At 33.9% G+C, this 26,201-nt stretch overlaps 1 protein-coding gene across 2 annotated transcripts in view; it reads left to right on the plus strand.

Annotated features, from left to right (window-relative positions):
• Nucleotides 1–26,201, plus strand: part of ITGBL1 (integrin subunit beta like 1) — a 207,323-nt gene that overhangs the window by 57,540 nt on the left and 123,582 nt on the right. For both annotated transcript variants that reach the window (XM_019829193.3, XM_011280788.4), the window contains exon 3: nucleotides 25,358–25,504. In XM_019829193.3, the coding sequence (XP_019684752.2) occupies nucleotides 25,358–25,504 (147 nt within the window). The remainder of the gene's footprint in view (nucleotides 1–25,357; nucleotides 25,505–26,201) is intronic.

A 26,201-nucleotide genomic window follows, 5' to 3' on the forward strand; every position in this document is an offset into this window, starting at 1 on the left:
TATGACACTAGAGCTTGATACCCAGAGTAGGGAATGTCAAAAAAATGAAGCCATCTCATGTCTGGGAAAGATATTGATGGTCATTAGACAAACTGATTATTTGTATAGTTATCACCATTGATGTAATTTTACATGTGTTTGTGTAATTACTTGATTGCTAACTGTCTTCTCTACTAAAGTATGAGGTCTATGAAGACAGGACTCATAGATGTATGGGCTCATCACCTCTTTCAGAGCATCGAACACAGCCCTTGGTATAGAGTTGGCACTCTGCTTTAATGTCTGTTGAATTAAAAGAATGAATGAATGAACCTAATACCTATGATTAGAGTTTTACAGAGTTTCTTTTAAAAATGCTTGTCTAAACTTTTTTGAACACCTCTAGCAACAGAGAAGACCTTTGTTCACAAGGGGACCCAATGCATTTTAAACAGTTTTGGCCGTTAGAAAGTTTTTTTCTTTGGTTAAACTGAAATATATTCATGTATAGACTTTACTATTCAAAAATAGAATCTGATGTTGTGTAGAGTAGCATGAGTAGTCATCAGAGACCATCTTCTTTATGTCATTTATGTCCAGATCCATTTGCTTTTATTGTTTGTTATTCCTTCACGTCATTTAAGCACTGTTCACAAAGCTCGTTTAGTTATTAATTACAATTAGCTAAAACTGTTTTTTTAATTTTTTTTTTACATTTTATTTATTTTTGATAGACAGAGGACAAGTGGGGAGGGGCAGAGAGAGACAGAGACAAAGAATCCGAAGCAGGCTCCAGGCCTGAGCTGTCAGCACAGAGCCCAACGCAGGACTTGAACTCACAAACCGTGAAATCATGACCCGAACCGAAGTCGGATGCTCAACCGACTGAGCCATCCAGACGACCCAGCTAAAACTGTTTTAAGAAAGGATTTTGTTGGGGAAAAAATATGGGTACTATATAAAAGTCATTCGTAATTAAAATGAAATTGGCTCAAAGCTACATTTTCTTAAGCTCTTTTTCCTGCCTGTTTTCCTGGCCACCTTATTTTGTCCATAGGCTACTCTGCCAATACAGTGGTTCCTATTTTAATATCTGGGAAAAAAATTAGGTCTCTTACTCTTCCATCATTCCAAGTGTGTTTAAGTTCTGTTTTATTTTCAAAGCATTAAGTATTCTGAAGAATATATGTCAGTTCTTTAGAAGGCAGAAATGGCTGCAATTATATTATTTCTGTTTGCTGTTTATTAAGACAGGTGATATGTGCACATATGAAAACATTCTCACTATCTGACATTAAAACTTTACAGATAAAGCTAAAGACCTCTTTAAACAGTAATACCTCATTCTGTTTTCCATCCCAGAAATAAACTAGCATCAATTTCATGTTTAGTCTTCCAGTTATTTATATATAATTTAAGTATATAATTTATAGAAATTAAAGATGTTATATATAAATTATAAATGATATATAAATTATATAAATATAGTATATAAAATATATATACTATATAATTGATTTATGGATTATTTTATATTATATATATATATTTCACATGCATACATGCCCACACATATACATATGTACATATATACACACAAACACATGCACACCTACTTGTAAGCAATAGAAACCAACTCTTGTTTTCTTTTAATTTTTTTAAAATCTTTTTATTTTTGAGAGATGGAGAGGGAGAGACAGAGTATGAGCGGGGGAGGAATAGAGAGAGAGGGAGACACAGAATCTGAAGCAGGCTTCAGGCTGTCATCACAGAGCCTGATGTGGGGCTCAAACTCATGAACTGTGAGATCATGACCTGAGCCAAAGTTGGACACTTAACTGACTGAGCCACTCAGGTGCCCCAGAAACCAACTCTTTCTAATGAAATTTACTAATCAACTAAATTTATTGAGGCATATCATGTACTAGGCACTGTTGTAGGGACAAGAATATGGCAATGAATCAAGTGCCTGCTCTCATCAAGCTTATATTTTAGATGAGGAAGGCAAAGACATAAGCAAATAAAGTAATTTCAGAGAATGACTCTTCAGAGAGTGATACCTATGAGAAATTTCACGACAGAGATGTGACCGTGGCAAGAAGAGCTACTTCTGAGTGGCTGATCAGGGCAGGTTTCTCTGAAGTGACACTATTTTTATTGGGAAGTAAATTGTGACAATGAGCTGGGCCTGCTAATGTCTGTGGAAGGAGTAGTTCAGGCAAAAAGAACAGCAAAATAGGAGACCCTGATGCACACATAACTTGGAATGTTGAAAGCATAGAAAGGACAGTAGGGCAGGAGCAAAGGAGAGTTAGATAGGAAATCAGAGAATCCATCAGAGTCTGTTTGCCTCCATCTAGACAGGAAATTTTTGTCACAAGAGTAATGGGAGGCTATTAAAGGATTTTAAGCAAGAGTGTGTTGTTACAGGATCTGATTTGCTTTAAATTTATCACTCTGGCTTTAGTGTAGAGATAACAATGAATTTTTCTTGCTTATTTGTCAGAAATCAATTGACCATGTATTTGTGGGTTTATTTCAGGACTTTATTCTCTTCCAGTGATCTGTGTTTCTTTCTTTTTGCCAACCCCACACTGTTTTGGTTAAGGTAACTTTATAGTAAACACTGAAATTATATTATGTAATTTCTCCTGGTGGTATTTTGCAATTTTTACTGTACATGCATTTAGCATTTGGATACTATTCTAAATGGATTGTATTATTGATTTCATTTTTCAGTACATTGTTGGTAGTGTACGGAAATATATTCAATTTCTGTGCATTGGCCATTATCCTGCATATGTGCTACATTCACTTAGTTTTAGGAGCTTTTTTTTTTTTTTTTGAATTGAAGATTCCTTAGGCTGTGACAACCTAAACAATCACGTTGTTTGCAGAAAGACAGTTTTCATTTTTACTTTCTTATCTGGATGCTTTTTAATCCTTTTTCTTGCCTCATTACATTGGCTAGGACCCCAGCCTAATGTTGAACTGAAGTGGTGAATAGATATCCTTGCCTTGTTCTCTATCTTAGGAACTCTTCACCATGATGCATAATGTCAGCTTCAGGTTTTTGTAGGTGATCTTTATCAGGTTTAGGAAGTTCCCTTCTGTTACTGTGATCTTGAGAGTTTTTGTCATGATTAAGTGTTGAATTTTTGTCAAATGATCTTTCTGCATGTTTTGTGTTGGTATGTGGCTTCTTTATTCTGACAACTTGGTAAATTATCTAGTTTTATTTTTGAATTTTAAGGCCAGTTGAATTCCTGGGATAAACCTCAGTTTATCATGATGTATTATTCTTTAAAAATATGTATGGATTCAATCTGGTAATCTTTTTTCATGAAAAATCAGTCTGCAGTTTTTTGTTCTTGTATCTTTGGTATTTTTATCAGTGTTGCTGGCCTCATGAAATCAGTTGGTAAGTATATCTTCCTTCTCTATAAATCAGAGAGTTTACACAGGAGTCATATTTCTTAAATTTTTGATAGAATTCACCAGTGAAGCCATTTGGTCTGGTGTTTTCTTCATGCAAAAGTACTTCATTATAAATTTGTGTTTTTACCAGGGCTATTAAGATTTTTCCTCTTTTGTCAGATTTTGTTGTTTCTATCTTTCAATGAACTTATCCATTTCATCTGCTTTTTAATTTATTGACATCAAGCTGTTCATAATATTGTCTTATTTTCCTTTTCGGCATTCAAAGAATCTCTAATTGTGCCCACTCTAATTCCTGACATTCTAATTTGGGTATTCTTTGTGTTTTTTTTCCTTAATGTTTATTTATTTTTGAGAGAGAGAGAGAAAGAGAGAGAAAGTGAGTGGGGAGGGGCAGAGAGAGAGAGGATGACAGAGGATCTGAAGTAGTGTCCAGGCTCTGAGCTGTTGGCCCCGATGTGGGGCTCGAACCCATGAACTGTGAGATCATGACTGAAGCTGAAACCAAAACCATGACCAAGCTTAACCATCTGAGACACCAGGTACCTCTTCTTCAAGTTTTTAACAGTGTACATTGTTACTTAACTTCATTGATCTTTCCAAAAAACTCATTAATTTTGGTTTCATTAATTTTCCCTATAGTTTTTTATTTCATTTATTTTAGCTCTTATATTTATTAATTTCTCTGTGCTACTTTGCACTCTTCCTAGCTTCCTAAGGGAAACATCTATTATATCATTGATTTTAGAATTTTCTTATTCTGTTTTGTTATTATTATTTTACTTCATATATTTCTAATTTGGTTTCTTTAGAATGCTTATTTTCTAGATATTAAATTTATATCATGAACATTTTCTGATATCATTAAGTAGTTTTTAAAATGAAAACCACAGAAGAGGGATCTCTGTGAAGGTAGCAAAGATATTCTGAAATTAAAAGTTATGTAAAGAGTAATTTTCTATTAAAATTGAGACCAAATTTCCTCATAAGATATTGTAGGACAAAGGAGAATAAAGAGAAAAATAACATCCTTAGATGTAATTAAGAACAGGTCAGTTGGACCAGACAAAAATTGTAACTTTGTATTTCAAGGTTAAGACATTAAGAAAATAATGCAAGACATGGAATGACATCATAAAACAATTAGGAAACCAAGAAATTAGGTACTAGGACATGGAAAAATAGAAATGAAAAAATATATTTCAGAAATGAAGACTAAGCTAGTAGTACCACAGGAGCAAATAAAAACTTAGACAATGCCTTAAGAGAAACTGAAGGTGAAAATTAGGAAAATTTTGAAAATGAGAAATAAATGAAGAGAGATAGAAGAATTTGAGAGAAAGTAATATGTACTGAAGAAAGGTAAATAAGTTCTGAAATATGGGTAACAGGAATCCCTAAAGAAGAAAGTGAAAGCAAGGGACAGAACAGATTGTAAAAAGTATAATTTGAGGAGAAGTTCCTGCATTGAAAAAAAGAAAGAAAAGATTTAAAATACATATTGAAAGAACATACTGAGTATCTGAGATTATTGAACCAAATGAACCAAGACCAAGATATGTTTTAATATAATTACTGAACTGCTGAAGAAAAAGAAACTTCTTTGGGCGTCTAGGAAAAACAGTGACATAAGGAAATGAAAATATGATTATCATCAGAATTTTGACAGCCGTGTCTTATTCTAGAAGAGAATAAGGTAATATATTAAGATAATCAAAAAGAGAACATGTCAACCAAGAATTTTATACTTAGCAAAACTGACTTTCAAATATCAAAGACACAAATTGTTTTGTATATGCGAGAACACAGAGAATAATGTTCTCATGAATACTTCTTGAGTGATCTAATAAAGAATGAATCTCAGACAACCAAAATGACAAGAAAGAAAATTGATAGGTGGTAAGCTTTAAATTTATTGTTACCTATGTTGAATAAGTCTTATTGCCATACTAAGACTAGATTAGAATGAGCCTCAGTATAGAAGTATGAATAAATGAGGTTCGAAGGAAAAGGGTATGGTGTGTAATGGCTATATATTTATACAATGCATTACTAGAGAATCAAATGACATTTATAATTCCTTTTGTGTATGTGTTTGTGTGTGTGTGTGTGTGTGTGTGTGTGTGTGTGTAATATTATATAGTAATGACTACAAGTAGATCTTATACTTCTTAAAGAGCAATTTCAATGATACTGGTAATTATATTCTTGCTTTTGCTTTTTGGAATTACCTTCCAAGTGTAAAGGAATTCCAGGTATCAGGGTGATCTTTCTTTCCACACTCCTATTTCTGCACAGGTTTTCATTTAGATAGTTTCTCCCCTAAGATTGTTTTTGCCATTATTTCCTAGCTCCCAGAACCTTCCCTTTTGATGGTGGACCTCCAAAACCAGGCTGAAAGTAAAATTTGTTTATACTAGTGTGTATTCCTAGGGCCTTTTCGTTGTAATAGAAATTAATATTATTTTTGTTTCACATGTTGATATTTTTAATATTTAACATTGTTTGTATATGTTTGGTAATTTCATATATAGCTCTCAGTTTCCAAAAAGTTAACAAAGAATGGAATCTAATTTACTTTCTAAATTTCATATAATCTGTAACTCAGCATATATGATGGATATTCATGACAAACTGCATGATTTCACTAATGCTGTTGAGCAGTTCTTCAGAAAGTTAGGCATGGATCTGTGGAATATACTGATGAGATTTTGACCCATTATGGTGGTTATTGATCTAAAAACACATTTCTGGGACATGTTGTACGTGAGTAACAATAGTTTCCAGTGAGCTGGTCTTGGGCTGACCATCTGTTCCAAGTTCTTATAGGGCAAACCACACATATGGTGGTGTTTGGTTGGGCCTGGGCTCATGTCAAAATAATGACTAAGAAAAGTCAAATCGCATGTTTGAAAGCATCCTGAAGATTGTTTTTTCCTTTCCCTCTCTCTCACTCTTTCTTTGTCTCATTTTTTTTTCAGTATTGAAACTGCTAGAGGAGTTCCAATTCATTCTATAAAGATATATTATAGGAAAATTATGTTGATTTTCAAAACTTTTGGATGTATATGAGATAAAATATAAATGATAGCCAAGTTCATGAAATTCAACTGAAATATCTAAATTATATACTTAGCTTCAATTGTTAATTAAAAGAAATCTTATAGTAGTTTGTTTAAATCAGAGCTCTTCAATATTACTTCATATCATTAAAAATTGACTAAAAACTTCAGTATCACTTCATGAAATTAAAAAGTGACTAAAAGAGTTTAGAAAACAAATAATTGTTTACATGGTAAGACTTCAGGGCTTACTATTTCTACTAGGCCACTACTGGACTGAAATTCCTTCTTGTATCTTACTTTCAGTGTTAGCTTTCCACAGTCATTACTGTTCATTCACTTATTCAGTTGCCAAGTATGTATCCAGGTCTTCCTATTTTTTGGGGGGTAGATACCATGTTTCTTTTTTCATTTTATTGAGCTATAATTGACATATAATGTGATTATCAGTTTCAGGTGTGAAACGTGATTCAGTATATGTATATATTGAAAAATGATGTCCATAATCAGTTTAGTTAACAGATACTGTGCTGTTTTAAAGTATACTGAAAGGGATAAACATTAACCATCAACATTATCTTGGGAAGGCAAGCTCCTCGGGTGGGTTTTCACGGAATTGGAAGGGTGATGTGTACTGAAAACAGGGATTGTTGGTGTCTGCAATTTACTTCATAGTTTTGTTGAGAATGTACCTTAATCTATTAAGTAATTTAGGCACTTCATTAGTGATTTGGACTTTTCTTGAAAGTTTTATACTTTTTAATTTGCTCTCAAAGATTCAAGACATGTAAAGTGTACATCTGAAAATAAGGTATACACCTCTATTTAAAGAACTAATCTTTTCAAATTATCCCCTGGAAGTAAGCTGTTTATTTGAAGAGATGTTAATTTTTAAAAAAGGATTTGAGTACCATTAAGTACAGTTTTAAAAACCAAAGGTAAATAAGTATAAAAAAATCACTTGGAATAATTCTCTACTTATCTAAGAAACTAATTTCTATTTTAAGAACATACAGAGTAAATATTCCATGTGTTATTTGACAAATGGTGTGTTTATTCATGGCAAATTAAAAATCATCAAGTTCACAATTGTTCTGCTTAATAGATACTTAAGTATATTTTAACAGATTCCAAATATAGGTTAATGTACATTTTTGGAATTCTGTGTCAGTATATTTTATGCTAATTGCATATTAACCTTCCTTTCTTTCTAAATTGTCAGCTCCATAGATTACAGACAGCATTCCTGTTGCAGATTTTCTAACTAGTGTTCTCCTTAGAAAGTCCTCTTCACTCCCTGGCACTTAAGATTGGAAAGAGGAAAAGAAAGTTGTTGAATGTATGAAATTCTTCCCTGAATATGAAGTTATAAAGTGAGAATGTATTGATGCAGAACAATTTTAAACTGTTACCTTGCAAAATGCTTTGTTTTCTATCACACTGTTTTAATAAGGTGGAAAGATTGATCAAAGTAATGAATCTAAATAGTAGTGTTATCATAAAGATGATTATAGTTATCGGTGGGAATCTAGAAATATTAGGTCCTAACTCCTAGCATTAGGTCCAACTTTTATTGCATGGTTATTTGAAGACATAAAATTAAAGTAACCTACAATAATTTGGAACAGAAAATAATAAAAAAAAAACTCCTCTTAAAAGCAGTATTAACAATACAAAATTGAGGTACCATATTCAATGGATATGTGTTACTGTCAACATTCAGCTGAGTTTAACCCAAAGTTGAATACCGTCATCACTGAACAAGCTTCTAGAATGACAAGAATCAATCTGAAAATTGACTAATTAAAATCAAAATGATACTAATTTTAATTATTAAAACTTTTAGTGGTCAAATTTGAAAAGACATCCTGTTCACATTAGTGTAGTTTGAACTTTTAGCCTCTTTCCAAACATCCTTGAACCCCTATGAAAATCATGACTGGAGAAAGTTTTCTGTACTTCTTTGACTGCCAGAATCTAGGCTAACTCAGTGTGTGTCTCTGTGGAAACCATTTACACTCTGTCTGGGTCTAGACTCATTCCTTAAGGATATGACAGTTCTCCTGAGTACATGAGATCTATCCAGAACTAAAACAAGTTGACACACATTGCCATAATCTTCACAAACAACAGCAACTACAACAACAATAAAAACAAAATATGTCTCAGGATGTCCTTAATCTCTTTGGAGACAATTTGGTTTCTCAAAACTTAAGTAGAGAGAATTACAAAAACATTTTCCTTGCAACATTTCTCAATTCAAAGCCCTTCTTCACAATCATGCTACTAAAAGTTCAAGCTGAATCGTTTTATATGAGTCTTAGGAGCTATAAATCAAATATCAACAGTAGGCATAATTTGTGTTGGGACAGAGTTTCTGGAGTATGTTTTTCCTGGTGAGTTCTGTGTTTTAGCTTCTTGACATAGAGTTTGCATTTGGCCTTCAGTTTATTCCCTTGTAGTTAAATGTGTATACCTGGGGAAGGTTGGTGATCCTAAATTTATAAAGATTCTGCCTTAGCAAATAATTGGAAGATAAAGCTATAATTTTTTCCTCTAAGTTCAATGTTAACTGCCCTTCTTTTCCCAAAGTCAGGATTACTACTAGAACAAGGTTGCATTTTTTTTAAATATCTAGAACCATGCAGTTTCCAGAAAAAGAAATACATAAAATGATGTCCATTTTCTCTAACAAAGCAATCAAGGTAAGATTAAATAAAACAATTTCTCAACAGACATAATTTTAAGTACCCAGCCATGGCAGTGTGTGCATTCCTGAAAGTTATGTTGGAAAGAGGCAAAATTGATAGTGATTGTTGAAGGAAGTGTGGTAGGAAAGACAAGATAATGGATATTGGGTTTGAATCAAATTTTATGACTTGAGACAAGCCATTTGCTCTCCCTGAGCCTGCATGTTGGCGTTCTCTTTCTCAACTCATAAGGTTGTAAATAATTCATTGTGCTGACCAATGGGTAGGATCTACTATAGCCCCTGGCATATAATAGGTACTCAGTGAAAGTTAGCTTCCTCCTTTCTTCCTTTCTTACCCTTGTTTTTTTTACCTTATCTGCCTCATGAAAATTTCTAAATAAATTGATGGAAGCCCTGTATTATTTTCCTATATGGTCATTCACTAGCTAATATCATCTTAAACACAGAGGGTGATTTCTGGTCAAATTAACTTATTTTAATCTCTTGTTAATCATTGTTCCCTGAAAAACGTTTAGGACAGATGATATTTGTGCATATTCAAGAAACGAATGACACTTAATAAATTTGTAATATATAAGCCTTTCTTTATTTATTGCTACCACCTATGAATATAAGTGGATATTGTTATCTATGATTCACATAATCTGCATTTTCAATAAATTATTTCCTAAACCTATTCTAGTATCCAGTGTTTCTCTCCCTAACTGTGATCATACATATTACTAGGGTAGTGTGTATATAGAGGTGACAATGTTAAAGTGGTACCTCTTTGTTGCATTCCATGATCAGTTTCCTGAAACATGTGACATTCATAATATTCTAATCAACTTGACTACAAACAGCCCTGACTATAGAAAAATTGTATCAGCTCTGACCATTGGAAAGCACATTTTGGAAGTCAAAGACTTGCTATCTGGGATATTCTATTTGAAAACAATAAGAATTAAAATTTTGGCAAAGTAACTTAGCTAATATTTAAAATATTTAAAATATTTAAAACCAGGGATAGAACTATATTAGATTAAAATAATTTTGTATACAACTTAGTCTTTGGAGATCTATAACATTTCAAAGAAAAGCTTTGAGTTCAACCATTAGGACTAAAAATATATGGCAGTTTGGGGTGTTGTTGCCCATGGTGTGACTTTGGCAAAAATTATGTTGAAATGGAAGTATAAATTTTGACAACTGGGCAGTTTACTTCATTCAACATGCAGTAACATGATAATCTCACTGAATTTCCTGGATTCAAGGTTGATTCAATGATACTAATTAGATAGTAAAATTAAATTTTACTCATATTTATCTATAGTTGCCTAGTTGGCTAGATAAAACTATTGATTTTAAAACACACATATCTTTTCATATAAAGCAGTAATATTCTTCTGCTTTCTGAGAGAATTAAAGTTGTCCTATGGATCACCAATTATTAACTTAGTATAACCAATCCCAGGCATTTTATCATAGAATTGACTCTAAATGTAGTCTGTATCTTCATCTGAAGAAGAAATAAGAGGTTCTATAAGATTGTTTGCATGAGGAGCAATTGAATTTTACTCAAAATTATCTAGAGTTGGCTAGTTGCAGCTTAATCAAAAAAGAATTATGCAGTACTTTCTCGAGGGTTTATTAATTCCATGTCAAACTTTGGTTACACAGGTAGAAACTATATTTGAACCAAGCTGTAAAATCTCATAAATTAAAGCTTATTATTAATATCTATGCAAACCATATACCATAATTTTATCAGTGTTTGGATGAATAAGGGTCATTTGCAAGAGTCATGTGAAAGATAATTATGCTTTCAAGTATGTAAAACAGATTTTGACCTAGACTCACGTCCTTTAATTTCTATTGATATAACGTAGGAAAGTTATAGTGAAAAAGAACATGATTTGTATGGGAAAAACTGGATTCAGATTCTACTTTTACTGTTTACAAGTGGTGTGAACCTGGACAGTAATTTTATGCAACCTTTGCCATTTATGTATTTATCAAGTATTTTGTAGGGGCAATTACTATGTTCCAGAAAATTGGGTGGGAACCAAGGATATAAAATTAAGATGACAGAGTCCCAGTTCTAAAGAAGATAATAGTTTAGCGGGGAGAGAGCCACGTAAAGAGATAATTATGGGTTAGTGAAGTAATAGATATGTAGTTGGTATAATGGGAGCCTGGAACAGGTTCCTCTCCCACTTGAGATTCACAGATCTTTTCCAGCAGAAGGAAAGCATGCACAATGCAGGGCAAGAAGAAACACTGAGTTAGAACTGTTGGCAGAAACAAAAGTCATGTACACCATTTTAGAAAACATTATGGCCATATCTATTCAACTTACATATTCATGTAACATCTAGTTCATCAAAGTTACCTTTTGAAATTAATAATCAAATATTTACACACAGGTGCAAAGAAATATTCATAGAAAAATTTCACTTATCCGGTTCCTTTCCACATTATCCTTCCAAAAATGAATGTTCCAGAAAAAATCTCTCTCAGTGATGAATAATAATTGAGAAATGAGCATAAGAATTGTGAAAAAGATAATGCAAGAAAGAAATACAGAACATTAATATAACAAACAAAACAGATAGTCAATACCTGAAAGATGATGGTACTATGGAGCTGATAAAAAATATGAACAATTTTCATGTTATGAAATTAAAAAGAAAGAGTTCTGTATAAAAGTAGCTAATGTCTATATTGCTTCTAGGCAACAGGAGCTCAGAGGGAAGATGCAAGTATTCAAGGATAAAATTACAATAAAACAGAGAATTGTAAGGATTTAACAAATACTCATATAGTGTTTTATTATGTGACAGGCACTGTCTTTAGCACTTTACAATTGTCTACCGAGTTATTCTGTATAGTAACCCTATGTGGCAATTATTGTTATTGTTCCCATTTTACAGCTGAATATTCTGAGATACATAGAAAGATTTAGTAACTGGTTCAAGTTCACACAGTAGTTACTGAGCGGGGATTTGTACACCAGCAATACAGTTACAGAGTTTGTGACTTTAAGTTTTCTGCCCTGCTGCCTCTGAAAAAGTAAAAGTTGCTGATGGTGTGTGTATGTGGGAGGATACAGGAAGAAGAAACAACACAGGAAGGAATACAGAGAAAAAAAGAAGAGACGCTTCTCAGGCCAATCAGGAACAAAGAAAATTAAGAAAAAAATGAAAAATAACCAAGTATTATACCAATGATCAGAGAGGAAATAGCATATTAAAAGGGTGAAAGGGGATCCAGCATAATTGATGTACCTATAGAAGAGAAAAAACATGAAATTGAATGATTTTCAATAATATAACTCAGGATTACTTTGTTGAGACTATGGGTGTGCACGTTAATCTGAGGTAAGAGAACAACATATCCTAGAAAGAAATACAGATCAACCAGCAGCAAAACATAATATTGGTGAAGTTGTTGAGTTGAAAGATAAAGAATCCTGGGGGAGAACCAGGCTAAATACAAATAAGCAAACAAAAATCAACTTGTTCAAGGACATTTATGTAATCAAAATTGTTCAGATATGTATACAAAAGACAGATATTTTCAAACACGTAAGAAATGAGAAAATATATGCTCATAGCATTTTTTGAAGAAACCATCAGAGGGAAAAATTCTGTCAAGGAGTAGACAAGAATCTTTAAGAAACACCTTTCCTCAGCACTGTAGATACAGCAGTGAACAAGATAAAACTTTCTTGGTTTTCATTGAGCCACCATTTTAGCATATGATGGTATAGAGAAAAATAATCAAAGAAGAGGAATTCTACAGTATATTCAAGAATGTTTGTAGTCAGGGCGATATTCAACTAATCCGTGCTGATGAGATTATAACAATTGTTAATATTGAAATACTTCTCTAGCAGTTGATAAAAAGATGTGGCCCCGAGTTTCCTAAAATCCTCTGCCTTTTTGTCCACTGCAGGTCTTCCCCTGGAATTTCTCTATGATCTCAGATCTGTCTGTGCTCCAACAACTGAGGTGTTAAGGCAGAAGCTAGCAGGGAGCTTTTGGGTTGGCCTGTGTTCTGATGGGTTATTCTAGTGGTTAAAAATTTCAAATATTTCACCTGTTTTAGTCACATTATTGGGATTGACAACCACTGGAAACAAACCCAAAGTCCAAAAGCATATGAAAGCATAATTTAAAAAATAATCATGTAATGAAGTATATTAAATGAAAAGAGTGAAACACAGTCACATATGACAACATGGATGACTCTTACAAACATAATATTGAGTAAAAAGTATGTTATAAAATTAAATATAACATTAAGTGACAAAATTGATACAGTATTCTTTTATAAAAATCAGAAAATATTTGAAGTTAAACCATTGTTTATGCATGTATACAATGCAATAAAATTACAAAGAAAAGCAACCATAAACAAAATTCAAAGTAGTTGGTGCAATTGTAGTAGGGCATAAGAGGTTCAGTACTCACTATCATCTTATTCTTCTTTATCTGGGTGGTGGGTACAAAACTTTTATTTCATTGATAGATGTTAACCCTATGTAAGTCTTATACCCTTTTTTGTTTATGAGATTGCTTAACAAAACAATTCACATAGCACAAAATGAAACTAACAGAAACAAGCTGAGAACATTTTAAGTGCACAAAGTTAACGTAAGAAATACAACAAAAGAATAAAATAAAAAAAGCAAAAGAAAAAGGTAATGAAATAGAAAACAAAAATAGAATAAGGGTGCCTGGGTAGCTCAGTTGGTTAAGCATCCAACTCTTGATACCTGGTCAGGTCACTATCCCGCAGGTTCGTGGGTTTGAGCCCTGCATTAGGCTCTACACTGACAGTATGGAGCCTGCTTGGGATTCTCTCTCTCCCTGTCTCTTTGCCCCTCCCCTCTTGCATGCATGCCCATGTGTGCTCTCTCTCCCTCTCAAAATAAATAAATAAACTTAAGAAATTAAAAAAAATAGTAGAATAAAGAAAGCCCAATATTAAGTTTTTGAAACTAGACAATCCTTTTTTTTAAAGTTTATTTATTTATTTTGAGAGACAGATCATGAATAGGGTAGGGGCAGAGAGAGAGGGAGAGAGAATTTCAAGCAGGCTCTGTGCTGTCAGTGCAGAGCCTGATGCAGGGCCTGAACTCAGGAACCGTGTGATCATGACCTGAGCTGGTATCAACAGTTGGACACTTAACAGACTGAGCCATCCAGGTGCCCTGAAAACTAGACAGTCTTACTTATTGCACACCTGATCAGGGAAAAAAAAAAGCCGAACTAGTAACGAAACAAACAAAATGAAAAACAACAAAGAAACAAAACACAAAAAAGAAAAATATGTTATGGATGAAAATACATACGTTAAGTATAGAATTAACATAGTTTTAAAAACATAGTGAACAATGTTTTTCCAGTAAGATTGCAAATTTAGATGAATCTATCAATTTCTAGAAATAAAGTTTATCAATCTGATTAAAAAAATAGGAAATTGATCTCTATCAGGAATGAGAGGAGGATGCTCACAACATAACTCTAATCAGTATTTTAAGGTGCCAGCAAGTGATATAAAAAAAATAGTATTAAAATTTGAAACAGGGACCTGGGCGGCTCAGTCAATTAAACGTTCTACACTTGATTTCAACTCAGGTCATTATCTCATGGTTGTGAGATTGAGCCCTGCTTTAGACTCTGTACTAGTGTGGAGCCTGCTTGGGATTCTCTCTCTCCCTGTCTGCCCCTCACCCGCTTGTGCTCCCTCTCTCAAAATAAATAAATAAACTTAAAAAAATTTTTGAAAGAAAAATAATTCAGAAATATTATAGTCAGTTCTCTATAATTTTAAAAATAAAAATCAATCTAAAGCAAATAAAACACAAAGCAAGACCTTACTGACTATAAGTGTTAAAAATCTCTCTTGAAAATTTTTCAAAAAAGGAAAATAAACCCAAACTTTAGACTACCAAGACTAATAATCAAAATACTCAATATTAGAATTTTGCATATATATAACCTATCTATGTATCTTTTATGTACTAATTCAGTGATTTATTTACTTTTCTCAGAATTTGTTGCTAATTTTTCCTTTTTCCTTATGTATTTTGTGAGCATCTATCTTGCATATTTTTGTATTTATCATGATGGCTAATGGCTTTGCCTTTTTACCAGCTATTAATTAGCTCACTTGTTTGTGTGACTATTTTCTAATTTATTAATTCTGCTTTCATCTTAATGGTCCCTTCCTTATTCTTTCCTAAGGATTGTTATTTTATGACTTACTTTTTAAAGTAAAAGCTTGATTTGTTTGTGTTTTTTGTTGCTTAGTATTAAAGATATTCAAGGAGTTAAGTTTTCCCCTTAACATTTCTTTACATATATACAAAAGGATCTGATAATGTAAAACAAAATAATATCTGCCCATATAAATTTTAAAGCCTAGATGAACAAAATAACTAAATACATGAAAAATAGTTATTTTTATTTAATTTAATTCAAATCTTATATATCTAAAACAAAACAAGACAAAATAACCATCTGAAAAAAATAATTCTTGTAAGTAATGAGTAATAAGTAATCAATTACCTGAAATTGGCATTCCTTTTTTATATTATATATTAGTGTATATCTGTGAATTTATCCTAAGTTGACCTTAAGTGTAATTAGCTCCTCTCTCCAAAAAAATAATTTTGTTTATAAAAAAAATAATTTATAAACCAACAAAAAGGTTGAACTTCATCCACAGTTAACACATACCAACAAAAATGTCCATTATAATTTTTAATGCTCAGATTGATACAGGTTATTTGATAATATTCTGTGTTATGTTTTGGCAAGTGTATCCTCACACATTGTTAGTGATAATGTATTTAATATAGTTTGGAAACAAATCTTTCCATATCTATTAAAATTTTAATGGTATGCAATACTATTTCATCTATAAACTCCACCTATAATGATTTATCCTATGATATATTCATACTTCTGCACAAAGATACATGCATAAGGAAAAATGCTTATGATGACTTTGTTTATAGTGCCAAATGATCAAAACTAGCTGAATGCACACCAATAAAGGATAGCTAAATTATTGTGGCTACATACAATCGAACATTATGCAAAGAGTAAAGAGTTAGAAAGAGTAAAGTAGATTTATATGGGCTAAGATACTAATATCAATAGCTGTTGGGAGATAATTCTCCATGGATCTCTTCTATTTCTGTACTTTTTAGCAACAGAGGCACGGATTATTTTTATTATAAAGTGTCTTTTCATGGATATTTGTACAGAGAGCAGGCTTGGAAGATAGACTTAGTGTCTCCCTCTGGAGCAAAGAAAACTTTGTAGCTTAGTATAATAAAATAATGTCTCCTTCTGGGGCAAGTTCAGGTGTACTTATGGCCCATTATAAAAGAGTCATGGTCCCTGTCTCTTCCATTGTTCGCCTCCTGTAACAGAACCCACTGAATGTGCAAGCATCATATGACCCTCACTGTGTTGTCCTGTGGGAACTGGCATTTGATAAGTGACTCAAACTGATATTTAAGTTACTGCTATTGATGTGAGTAATAAAGTCCTTTGACTCTGACCCAAGAGTCTCATGTCTTCTGCCAGAAACTGTGAAACTCTAGCAGGTTAATTTGTTAGTTTCAAATAGGGTAAAATTGAATCTAGCCCCACTTCAAATTTCTTGACAGAAATTCTCCAAGATGTGTTTTAGACTTAAAAAGAATTAAGACTTAGAACAATGTAAATGTTTTATTGCTAATTTTAAGAAAACTGATAAGTGTGTATATGTGGCAGATTTAACTTTACATTATTTATCTTGCACCTTGGGTATATGGATATGCAAAAGAAATATTGCTTGTAATTCCTTTTTAATTTTCTCTGTTATTCCTTATGAGCCTTCCTCCTATTTTCCAACTGCTGCCTGAATGACAGGGGAAAAAAATAAAACATAGTTCAAGCTTGCTTAAAACCTAGTATGATTCAGAAATGTAAAGACTATCAGGTTTAATGAAGTCTCTTCAGAATAAATGTGCCAGAGTTTTTTATTCCTCTTATTTACCTTATCTTTTCTCAGATGCATTGGGGAATATAGATTTTACTGATGCTATATCTTTAGGCATGATGGAGGGGGACAAGGAGGCAGAGAAGGACATGGCAAAGAATACATCAAAGAATAGAGAAGGAACAGATAAGAGAAAGACTTAAATGTCAATTGATTTAAGGAATAAAAAGCTTAGTAGTCATCTTAGACAAATGTCAGTGTGATGGTGGGATTGAAATCTGATTATGGAGAAAAAGTGAGACTGGGAGAGAAAACTACCTTTTTGGAGATTGGAATCAGAAAGGAAAAATGAACAGGAATAGAGATTAAAATTAGAGACACACGTTTAATAGAGACAGTCTTGATTACATTTTGTAAAGAAAGAACAGGACACACTTGCTCAGTTTTACGGTATAAAGGGAAGGCGCTAATTAATGAAGCTGAGGCTGAAATAAAGGAGAGAGAGGGACTATGCCTCCAAAGAACCAGAAGGCAAAGCAGTCAAGTCTTCTTGAAAGGAATGGACAGACCTTAATGTGGCCTCCGGGGCTGGAGAGAAGGAGACAAGTGGAGGAGGCAGGTGGGAGAAGGGAGGACAGGAAGTCTGGGGATTTCACTCTTGCTCCTGAGTCTCAGGGTACATGAGCTGAATGGGAGACTTGAATGCTCATTAAAAATTTGGAGGAATCATTTACAGACATGAACCAAAGATTTCCTCTTCTGCAAGTGAGGTTGGTAATACTTGTTTTCTATTTTTTCATGCCATTTTGATAATCAAATAAAATAATATAAAAGTAAAGTGATATGTCATTCAGGAGTTTAGTATATATTTGTTATTTTATGTGTCATAGTATACCTTGGTAAAGCTATTTTCTAAAGTAAATAAATATCTGTTTGCCAGTCCCAAAAGGAAGACGAGACACATTATCTAGAATGATTAAAAAGGAGACACTGTAAATTTAATGATAGGTGAAGCTTATCTATCATACATTATGATAGCTGTAGACTTTCAGAATGGGGAATGACATAGCTCATGAGTCAAGAACAGGGAGGGCATTCTGGACTGGAGTGGGTCAGTTTTGAACTGATCATATTTTCACATGAAGATATTCCCTTTGTTTGGAGCCACGGCCACCACTGTTGTCACACTGTTTTTCTACTTCTCCAGATGGTTTGGCTTTAAAGGTTTCAAAATAAACTGAGTGAACTGGCCATTATAGCTACCTTGCCTTTCGTTTTGATCATCTAAATGCACACCTCAGTACAATCTTCCTTTCCTCCTCCAGGATACATGATTTCTAGAAGAGTTCTACCTGTCAGATGAGCTGTGTCTAGTTTTTACTCCTAAGGAAATGAGGTCGGGGTATCCCAACAGAGCAACAAAGTATTATATCCTAAAAAATAAAAAAAAATTTCTTACCCAATGGCTTTATTCACAATTTAATTTTTTTGTCTACCGACCTAGATTTTTTAAAAAAAATTTTAAAGGAAATGTAAAATGACAACTCATTTTTAAGTATTCATACCTTGTCCATCAATTGCTTTTTAAATTTTATAAAATACTTCTTGAGTTACTGAAGAGTTTTAAAAATGAATAGTAATGAGCTCAATTTAGTCTCCATGCCAACTAATGATAAATATTTTTCTGGTGACTGATCTTTATATTGTAGAAAATGCATGATTTAATGTCCTTTACCTGCTTGAAGAGAAAGTTTTCATTTTTTTCCCCAATCGAGTCAACCAAATTGTCAACAACTTTTATTAACTACCTACTTTATAACAGCTTAGAGCAGAGGTATTGTACCCTAGGGAGTTACTGAGTTAATAGAAAAGGAAATCATTGCAATTAGCAGATTTATAATAAAGTTAACTGAACATACAATGTTTGTTAATTTTTGAACTGAGAAGGAAATAAAAAAATAAATTGTTGCCATCTGCTCCTTTTTAGTTGTATGAGGAAAAAATAACATTCCAGAGAATTGCTTGATCATAACATTTGAGGATTATGAGGTGATCATAGATAATCTGTGATTTTAGCCCTGGCACTGACTTATTTAAGGAGCAATAAAAGAGTTCTTTATTAAAAAATAGATTTTATAAAAAGTAGACTTTACAAACACTCTGTATAAAAGTTCAGACTTTTTATAAAAAGTCTACTTCTTGGGCATAGCTTGGAACCTTTATATGGAGGACAATTTGCACAGCCCACAGGAATTTAGTAATGCAGTTGGGCCAGAAGGAGAGGTGTGGTATTCTTTTCACGTGAAGGAAGTGGTTTTATTTTCTAGGAAACATGATTTGGGGAATGGAGGGATTTTAAGTAGAATGAACAGAGATATACACCATAAAGAATCATTTGGCCTGTTTCTCGTGATTGCCTAGGGAATGTGTTTCATTAGAGGGGGGATTTCTACTAAATTGTTTTCCTATCTCCTTTGGACACAAGTTAATGGAGAGCAATATATACTGTTGTTCAGAGATTTTTGCCTGGGAGGTTCAGAGATGGCCTTGGCCTCAGCCGTTATTTATGGAGTCATCTCTTGAAGCATATGGATTAAAATTACTTTTCCAAGCCACAAACTCAGACGTGTAAAATGATAAGCCTTTATTTTTCTGTAATTCTTTGAAATCATTCCTTGAGCTCTCCTATATTACTCTGTTAGGACTGCTATAACCAAGTACCAAAACCAGATGGTTTAAATTACAGACATTTTTGTCCCTCATTTCTGGGGGCTAAAAGTCTCAGATCAAGGTATCAGCAGGGTTATGTTATGAAGGAAGTTTTGTTTTATGTCTCTCTCCTGGGCTTCTGGTGGTTTGCGGTGAGCACTGAGGTCTAGAGAAGTTAGGTGACTAGGGCCTGAATTCTTTTATCTACCAACTTTAGCATTATCTAATTTTAAAGAGTAAAGTCTGATAACCTTACTGTTAGGAGTTCTTTCACCAAGGATTATCAGTAATCCAGTTCGGGGCCTGTGAGTTCCAAAAGGAAACGGCAATAAGTAGACCAGTGCTGTCAAGCCACCAATCCATGGCTTTTACGGACACCACCTTTGCTAGAACAAAAAGGGTCCTTTCAAGTCTGTTGTGGTGAAACTAAACAGATAATGTTGGCTGTAATGGAAAAAACACAGCTTTTCAGCTTGTAAACTATGTGACCTTCAGCAAGCTAATTATACTTTAGTCCTCTTCTTTGTAAAACTGGGAAACAAAATCTCACTGGCTCCTTATGAAAATAAAGCAGACTAGCCTGTATAAAGTATTTATGGTACCTGGAAGCTAATAATTACTGTTGTTCTTTTCCTCTCTTCTAATTTCCTGATCAGGGTCACGTGTCTGATTAATGTCAAGGCAGGACTAGAGCTCAGACCTTTTATTTTCCAGGGCAAAGCTCTCTGTTACACAGAATTTTTCCATTGTTCTCTGGAATGGGAAGCAGAAGTATCTACGAAGTCATGTTTTGTTGGCCTGAGAAGCAAGTCAGGGACTGGTGCCCCTGTCCTGAAAAGGGTCAAGATTCTATCGCAAACCATGAAATAATTATAATATTCGATAAGGGATCCTTTCACAATCTTTTGTTAAATTCTAGGTGTGGCATAGTAAGTTCTTTTGTTTCTTATACCTAGAGAAGGCTGGGGAACGTATAGTGGCTCTGAAAGAATAGAAGAAAATTTGAGCCTATTAAGTGAGCTTGTTTGAATATTCTGGAAAGTAGGACACAGTGCAGGTCATGGGAATTTGCCTATTTGACCAACACAAATAGATTTGCAGGGCCAACTGAGTGCCTAAATTAAGATAATCTCTTTTGAGGTTACCATGAGGTTCTAGAGTGGTATACCTAGCTTATTTGACCCCCAGAGAGAGTCAGTTTTTAACATCTAAATGTTTAAATGATAAAGTTTTTGTTAGTAGTACTCATGAGATAATAATTAATAATCAGGATTTTCCCAGTTTTGTTGCAATGTAATTGATAGGTGACACCGTGCAAGTTTCAGGTGCATGATGACGTGACTTACACGGGTTGGGAAATGATGACCACAGCAAGTGTAATTAACATCCATTGTCTCATACAGGTACACAGACAATGCTTCCTTGTATCCTAGTCCTCGTGTTGTACATTGTACACCGAGTACTCCTTCTAACTAAATTTGTACCTTTTGACCACCTTCCTCCAACTTTCCTCCCTGACCCCCTGCCTCTGGAAACCACAAACCAGATCTCTTTTTTCCATGTGCTTGGGTTTTCTTGCTTGTTGGTTGTTTGGTTGGGTTTTTGTTTTTTGTTTTTTGCTTTTTTTAGATTTCTCCATATAAGTGAGATCATATAGTGATTGCCTTTCTCTTTTGGATTTAGCATAATGCCTTCAAGAACCATGCTTGTTGTCCTAAACAATAGGATGTCCTTCTTTCCCATGACTGAGTAACATTTCATGTATGTATTTTTATCCATTCATCTTATACCTATACCTACCTATATGTACATCTATGTATGTATGTATCATCTATCTATCTATCTATCTATCTATCATCTATCTATCTATCTATCTATCTATCTATCTATCTATCTATCTGTTTTTCCCCTTTTGAGACTTGAAACCACAGATATATGGCTGATCTGATAGGCACATTAGTTTCAGCAGTTTATTTTTACCCAAAATATCAGTAGACTTGGAAGAGAGTTCATTGCTATCTTCTTTGTCTCTATTATTATTTTTTAATTTGGAAAAGGTAGGTACAATTCTTTTCCATCGGTATATACAAATGGCTAATAGATTTTTTTTAAGTTCTTCAATCCTGGCAAAGTCTTTATTTCCATTTGCAGTTTGTTTTAATTTAAAAATCAAAAGCAACCACTTCTGCATTGCTCACTAATGTAACAAATTCGTCACCACTGCCCCTGGCATAAGTTAGGCTTCCCAAGGTAAAAGTGATCCAGAAGTAATGGTGGAGCTGCTGATGCGTGTTAGAGAATCACAAAAGCAACTTTATTCTGTCTTTGCCGGGGTGGTTTCCTTTATCAGTGGAGATCGAGGCAAGGCTTAGCTCACCTCAGGGAAGCACTGGAGAAAGCAGGCCAGGCCTCCACATTCTTACCTGAATACGATGCTAAACTACTGGATTTTACCCTCCACTATGGCTTGTCTGTCCTTTCCAGCAACTGGCTACTCGACTGCCAACCTGGAAACAGCAAGAATGGCCTTTTACTTTTTCTTCCTTGTTACTTTGGCAGGAGCTGTTTTGGCATTTCTGTGACATACTTGTTTTGTGTGTGTGTTTTCTCCTGACTCCTTGGGAACTTATTTGAAGGGCAACAGACATACTGCCAAGCATCTTGGATTGTTCATTTTAAGACCACATCTTCTAAGGGTTCTCTGGAGAAGAAACAGACCTGGAGAGGCCTACACAGCCAGAACGGTGAATGCTCTGGTGGTTAGGATTTCAGATGGCTGGCAAAGACCACTCTTCAACCTTGGACAATAGGAGCCCTCTTCTGGGCCTTAAGATACAGGGGTTTTGCTTTGGTTCTCCTGAGCCATCATTCCCAGCGGATAAATTATTTTGAAAAATGGAATGTTTTGAAGCCATATTGATGCTCTAATGGAGATGACCTATAATATAAGTACAATAAGATAGCAACCCTATTCCCTGGGGTCTGCTCAAGAAATTATTAACCAGAGAGAAAGAGTAAAAATGGTCTGAAGATTATTTTCTGTCTTAAAGAAATTATATATTTACCTCCAAATTAGGTCATGCAGGGTATTACTTGATAATTCTCGACAGTGAAAAAAATTGATTTCTACTCACTTTCCTAAAAGGGAAAAAGTGAATCAAGGACACCTTTACTGGGTATAAAGTTTAGAAACAATATAAAGGCATATGACCCTGTCCTACATTGACTATCTTCTTCACCTCTGATCAGATGCTAAATGAAAAGTTGAAAGCACATTATCTAATAGAGTGTTGCTCTAAGTGTGGTCTAGGAAATTTATGTGCTTTATGAGAAAAAGAGGCATCTTAGTAAAAAAATATTATGTATTCTGAGTGAAAGTTAAATAGCTTTTTTATGACAGGACATTAAGAAGCTTCAGTGTGCTGATTTATATCATGACACACTAAATATATAGTGGGACTCTTTCCCATGTTTATTTTATCACAGAACATTTTATGGAAGAAATTTCTGAACCTGGGCCTCCATGAGCTAACTTTGGGGTGTAAGCACCCTAGAATATTGCTCCCCCTAATGCTTCTTTGGGTCAGTTTGAGATGGAGGGTCCTTTCCTATCATCTGTACATTTTCCTTAGTTTCCCTATATTTTTAAAATCTCCCACCTTTAAAAAATCTGTAACCTTTGGCCTACCCACCACCACCCATCTCTGTTATATATACCGTTGGTTAGGATCCGAAATGTCCCATCCCAAAGAAACATTGAGTATTCTTTTATTCCAGATTCAGCAAATCATTGCTACTGCATTTCATTATCTTCTAAATCATTTCTATTTTCTTTGCTGTTTAGATAAAGCCGTTTTATTGAGATGAACCATTAGAAATAGCTGGTATTAAACTAATAATAGTGGTGATCTCATGTGGTTCAACCTAATACGCTAATATTATAAAAGAGTAATTACAGTTACCGAGATACTTCTTTGCAAAAAGAGACTTAGCCACTTCAAGAATTTGGCTTAATACTTTTATAAATAGACTGGATGGTTGGCAGGAGAGATCACTTATGCTTGTAAATGATACCAAGTTGGCCGAGATTGACAATATCGTGTAGGGCCAGACAGGAATGCAAAATGATACAATCAATTTGACAGTAATGTGCACTGGATAAAATGAATTACAATTAGGGTGCATGCAAGGTTTTGTTTGCAAAATAGAATAATTAATTTGAAAAATGCAACAGGAATAGAAACATTTACATGGACTGGGCAACATTCAGAGGAGTTTTAAAGTCACAACCAATCATAGATTCAGGCTCTGCTGAACATGCCCAAATGGGACACCTCCGAGTCATTCATTCTGACTGGCCATCTGGACCTCATCATGTGGATTTTGGCTGCCACACTGAATGACTGCTGGCACTAGATCAATGATTCCAGTCCACTCTGGTCTATGAATTTCAGGCATTGGGACATAGCATTATTATTTTGAGTAATGTAAGAATATTCTCCCTGAAGCCCATTCAAACTCTGCTCACCTTTCAAGGCTCATTTAAAGGTCAAGGAAGTTCACAGAATCTCTCTCCTGTTATTTCTATAGGAGACTATATTGCTCAACTTAACACAAGGTCTGACGAATATTTCTGGCTGAAGATAACCCCATCTTTGTTTTTTTTTTAAGTTACTTTTTAAGTTACTTGAGGACAAGAGCCACATATTGTACATGTATTACACTTGGATCTGACTAGTGTGTAGTCAATATAAACATTGGTAGGATTCACTAACCAAGACTTAATAAAGTTAATTATCATAAGAATAAAAATAGCACAATGTTGACTCAAGAACATGAAAAGTTGAGAAACTTCTGTGGAGGTAGATGACTATGGCTCTTAACCCTTTTGATTCTTGAACCATATTTTCTTATTAAGAAACAAAGTATGTGCTTCTTTTTCATGTCAATCTTATCCCAAGGTGGTATTTAATATGTCCATTAAACTTTATTACATGCTAAATGCCAATAAATCAAAGGCCAGTGTTTAGTTTAGTGGAGTTTCATGTAAGACTTGTTACTCAGAGTGGTGGCTTTAAGTGTTATAAAATGCAGTTAAATGGAAATAATTTTTATTGGGCTTTTTTGTCTTAAATGTGGAGGTACTAGATGTATCTTTGTTTTTTAGTGTTAAATTTTCTGACAGAAATTATACACTAGAAGTGTATAATTAAACTTCTAGTTTATGATCTAGTGTCTCTACAAATTAATTAATGGTTTAAGAGTGATTTATCAACTTTGGTTATTGAAATAAAATCCACATATTCCATTATACTGTATGCATTAGCATTACCCCTCGGCCTCCATAATGTACATGTTTTTGAATTCATTGTAACTCAGTCCTGAACCAACATCACCCTTAAGACTTTCAGTTACAATAATGGGTTTCTCTGAAAAACAATTTGAGTCTGACTGGATGTTGTTAAATCCTCAGGCCATGGTAAGTGTGACTGTGGCAAGTGCAAATGTGACGAAGGATGGTTTGGGGATGCCTGCCAATACCCAGCTCACTGTGACCTGACAAAGAAAAAGAGTAACCAAATGTGCAAGAATTCTCAAGATGTCATCTGCTCTAATGCAGGTAAGAAATCTATGAAAATCCTTAAATAATCAAATTTGGGTTTTAATGGAAATATGTAGGCGTCAAGAAATGTGGAACCTCTGAGAGAGAATGCTTTTGAGTATATATTTTTGAAATGAAATTCAGATAAATCAATAGGGAAAAAATGTCATCTTGCTGAGACTGGCAAGTTTGATGCTCTCCAGCTGTTCCAAATGCCTTCTTCAAGCAGGATATTCACAGGAAACAACACCCCAACAACATTTTATGTAAATTGTGAGCTATGATTTTGAATGCTGGATTAAATCTTTTTAAAAGGATTTATATAAACTGATTTAATTATTTTCTATTACAGGTCAAGGGTGCTTTGAATTTATACCTTAGTATCAAATAGAAGCAAATCTTTTTAATTTGATAGAAGCTTTAGATGCACATAGAAGAATAGAGTGACGTCATGATTTTACATTTGGCTAAAATATTTTTGCATCTCACAGAAGTCATTTAAAAACATTTTTTAGAAAGTAATAGTGAAGCTGTTAAAATTAATTACCAAAACCATATAAAACAAAACAACTGGTTTTGGTTTCAAGAATACTAGGATGGTATTACTATAATTTAATACTCTTTTCATACTTGGGCGCATGGAACCTCAAAAGTCAGCTTTTCTCAAAGCTGGCTGAACTTGAGAATGCTCCCTTACAATGCTAGAGGCTTTATT

Source organism: Felis catus, chromosome A1, assembly GCF_018350175.1.
Source record: "Felis catus isolate Fca126 chromosome A1, F.catus_Fca126_mat1.0, whole genome shotgun sequence".
Taxonomy (NCBI): domain Eukaryota; kingdom Metazoa; phylum Chordata; class Mammalia; order Carnivora; family Felidae; genus Felis; species Felis catus.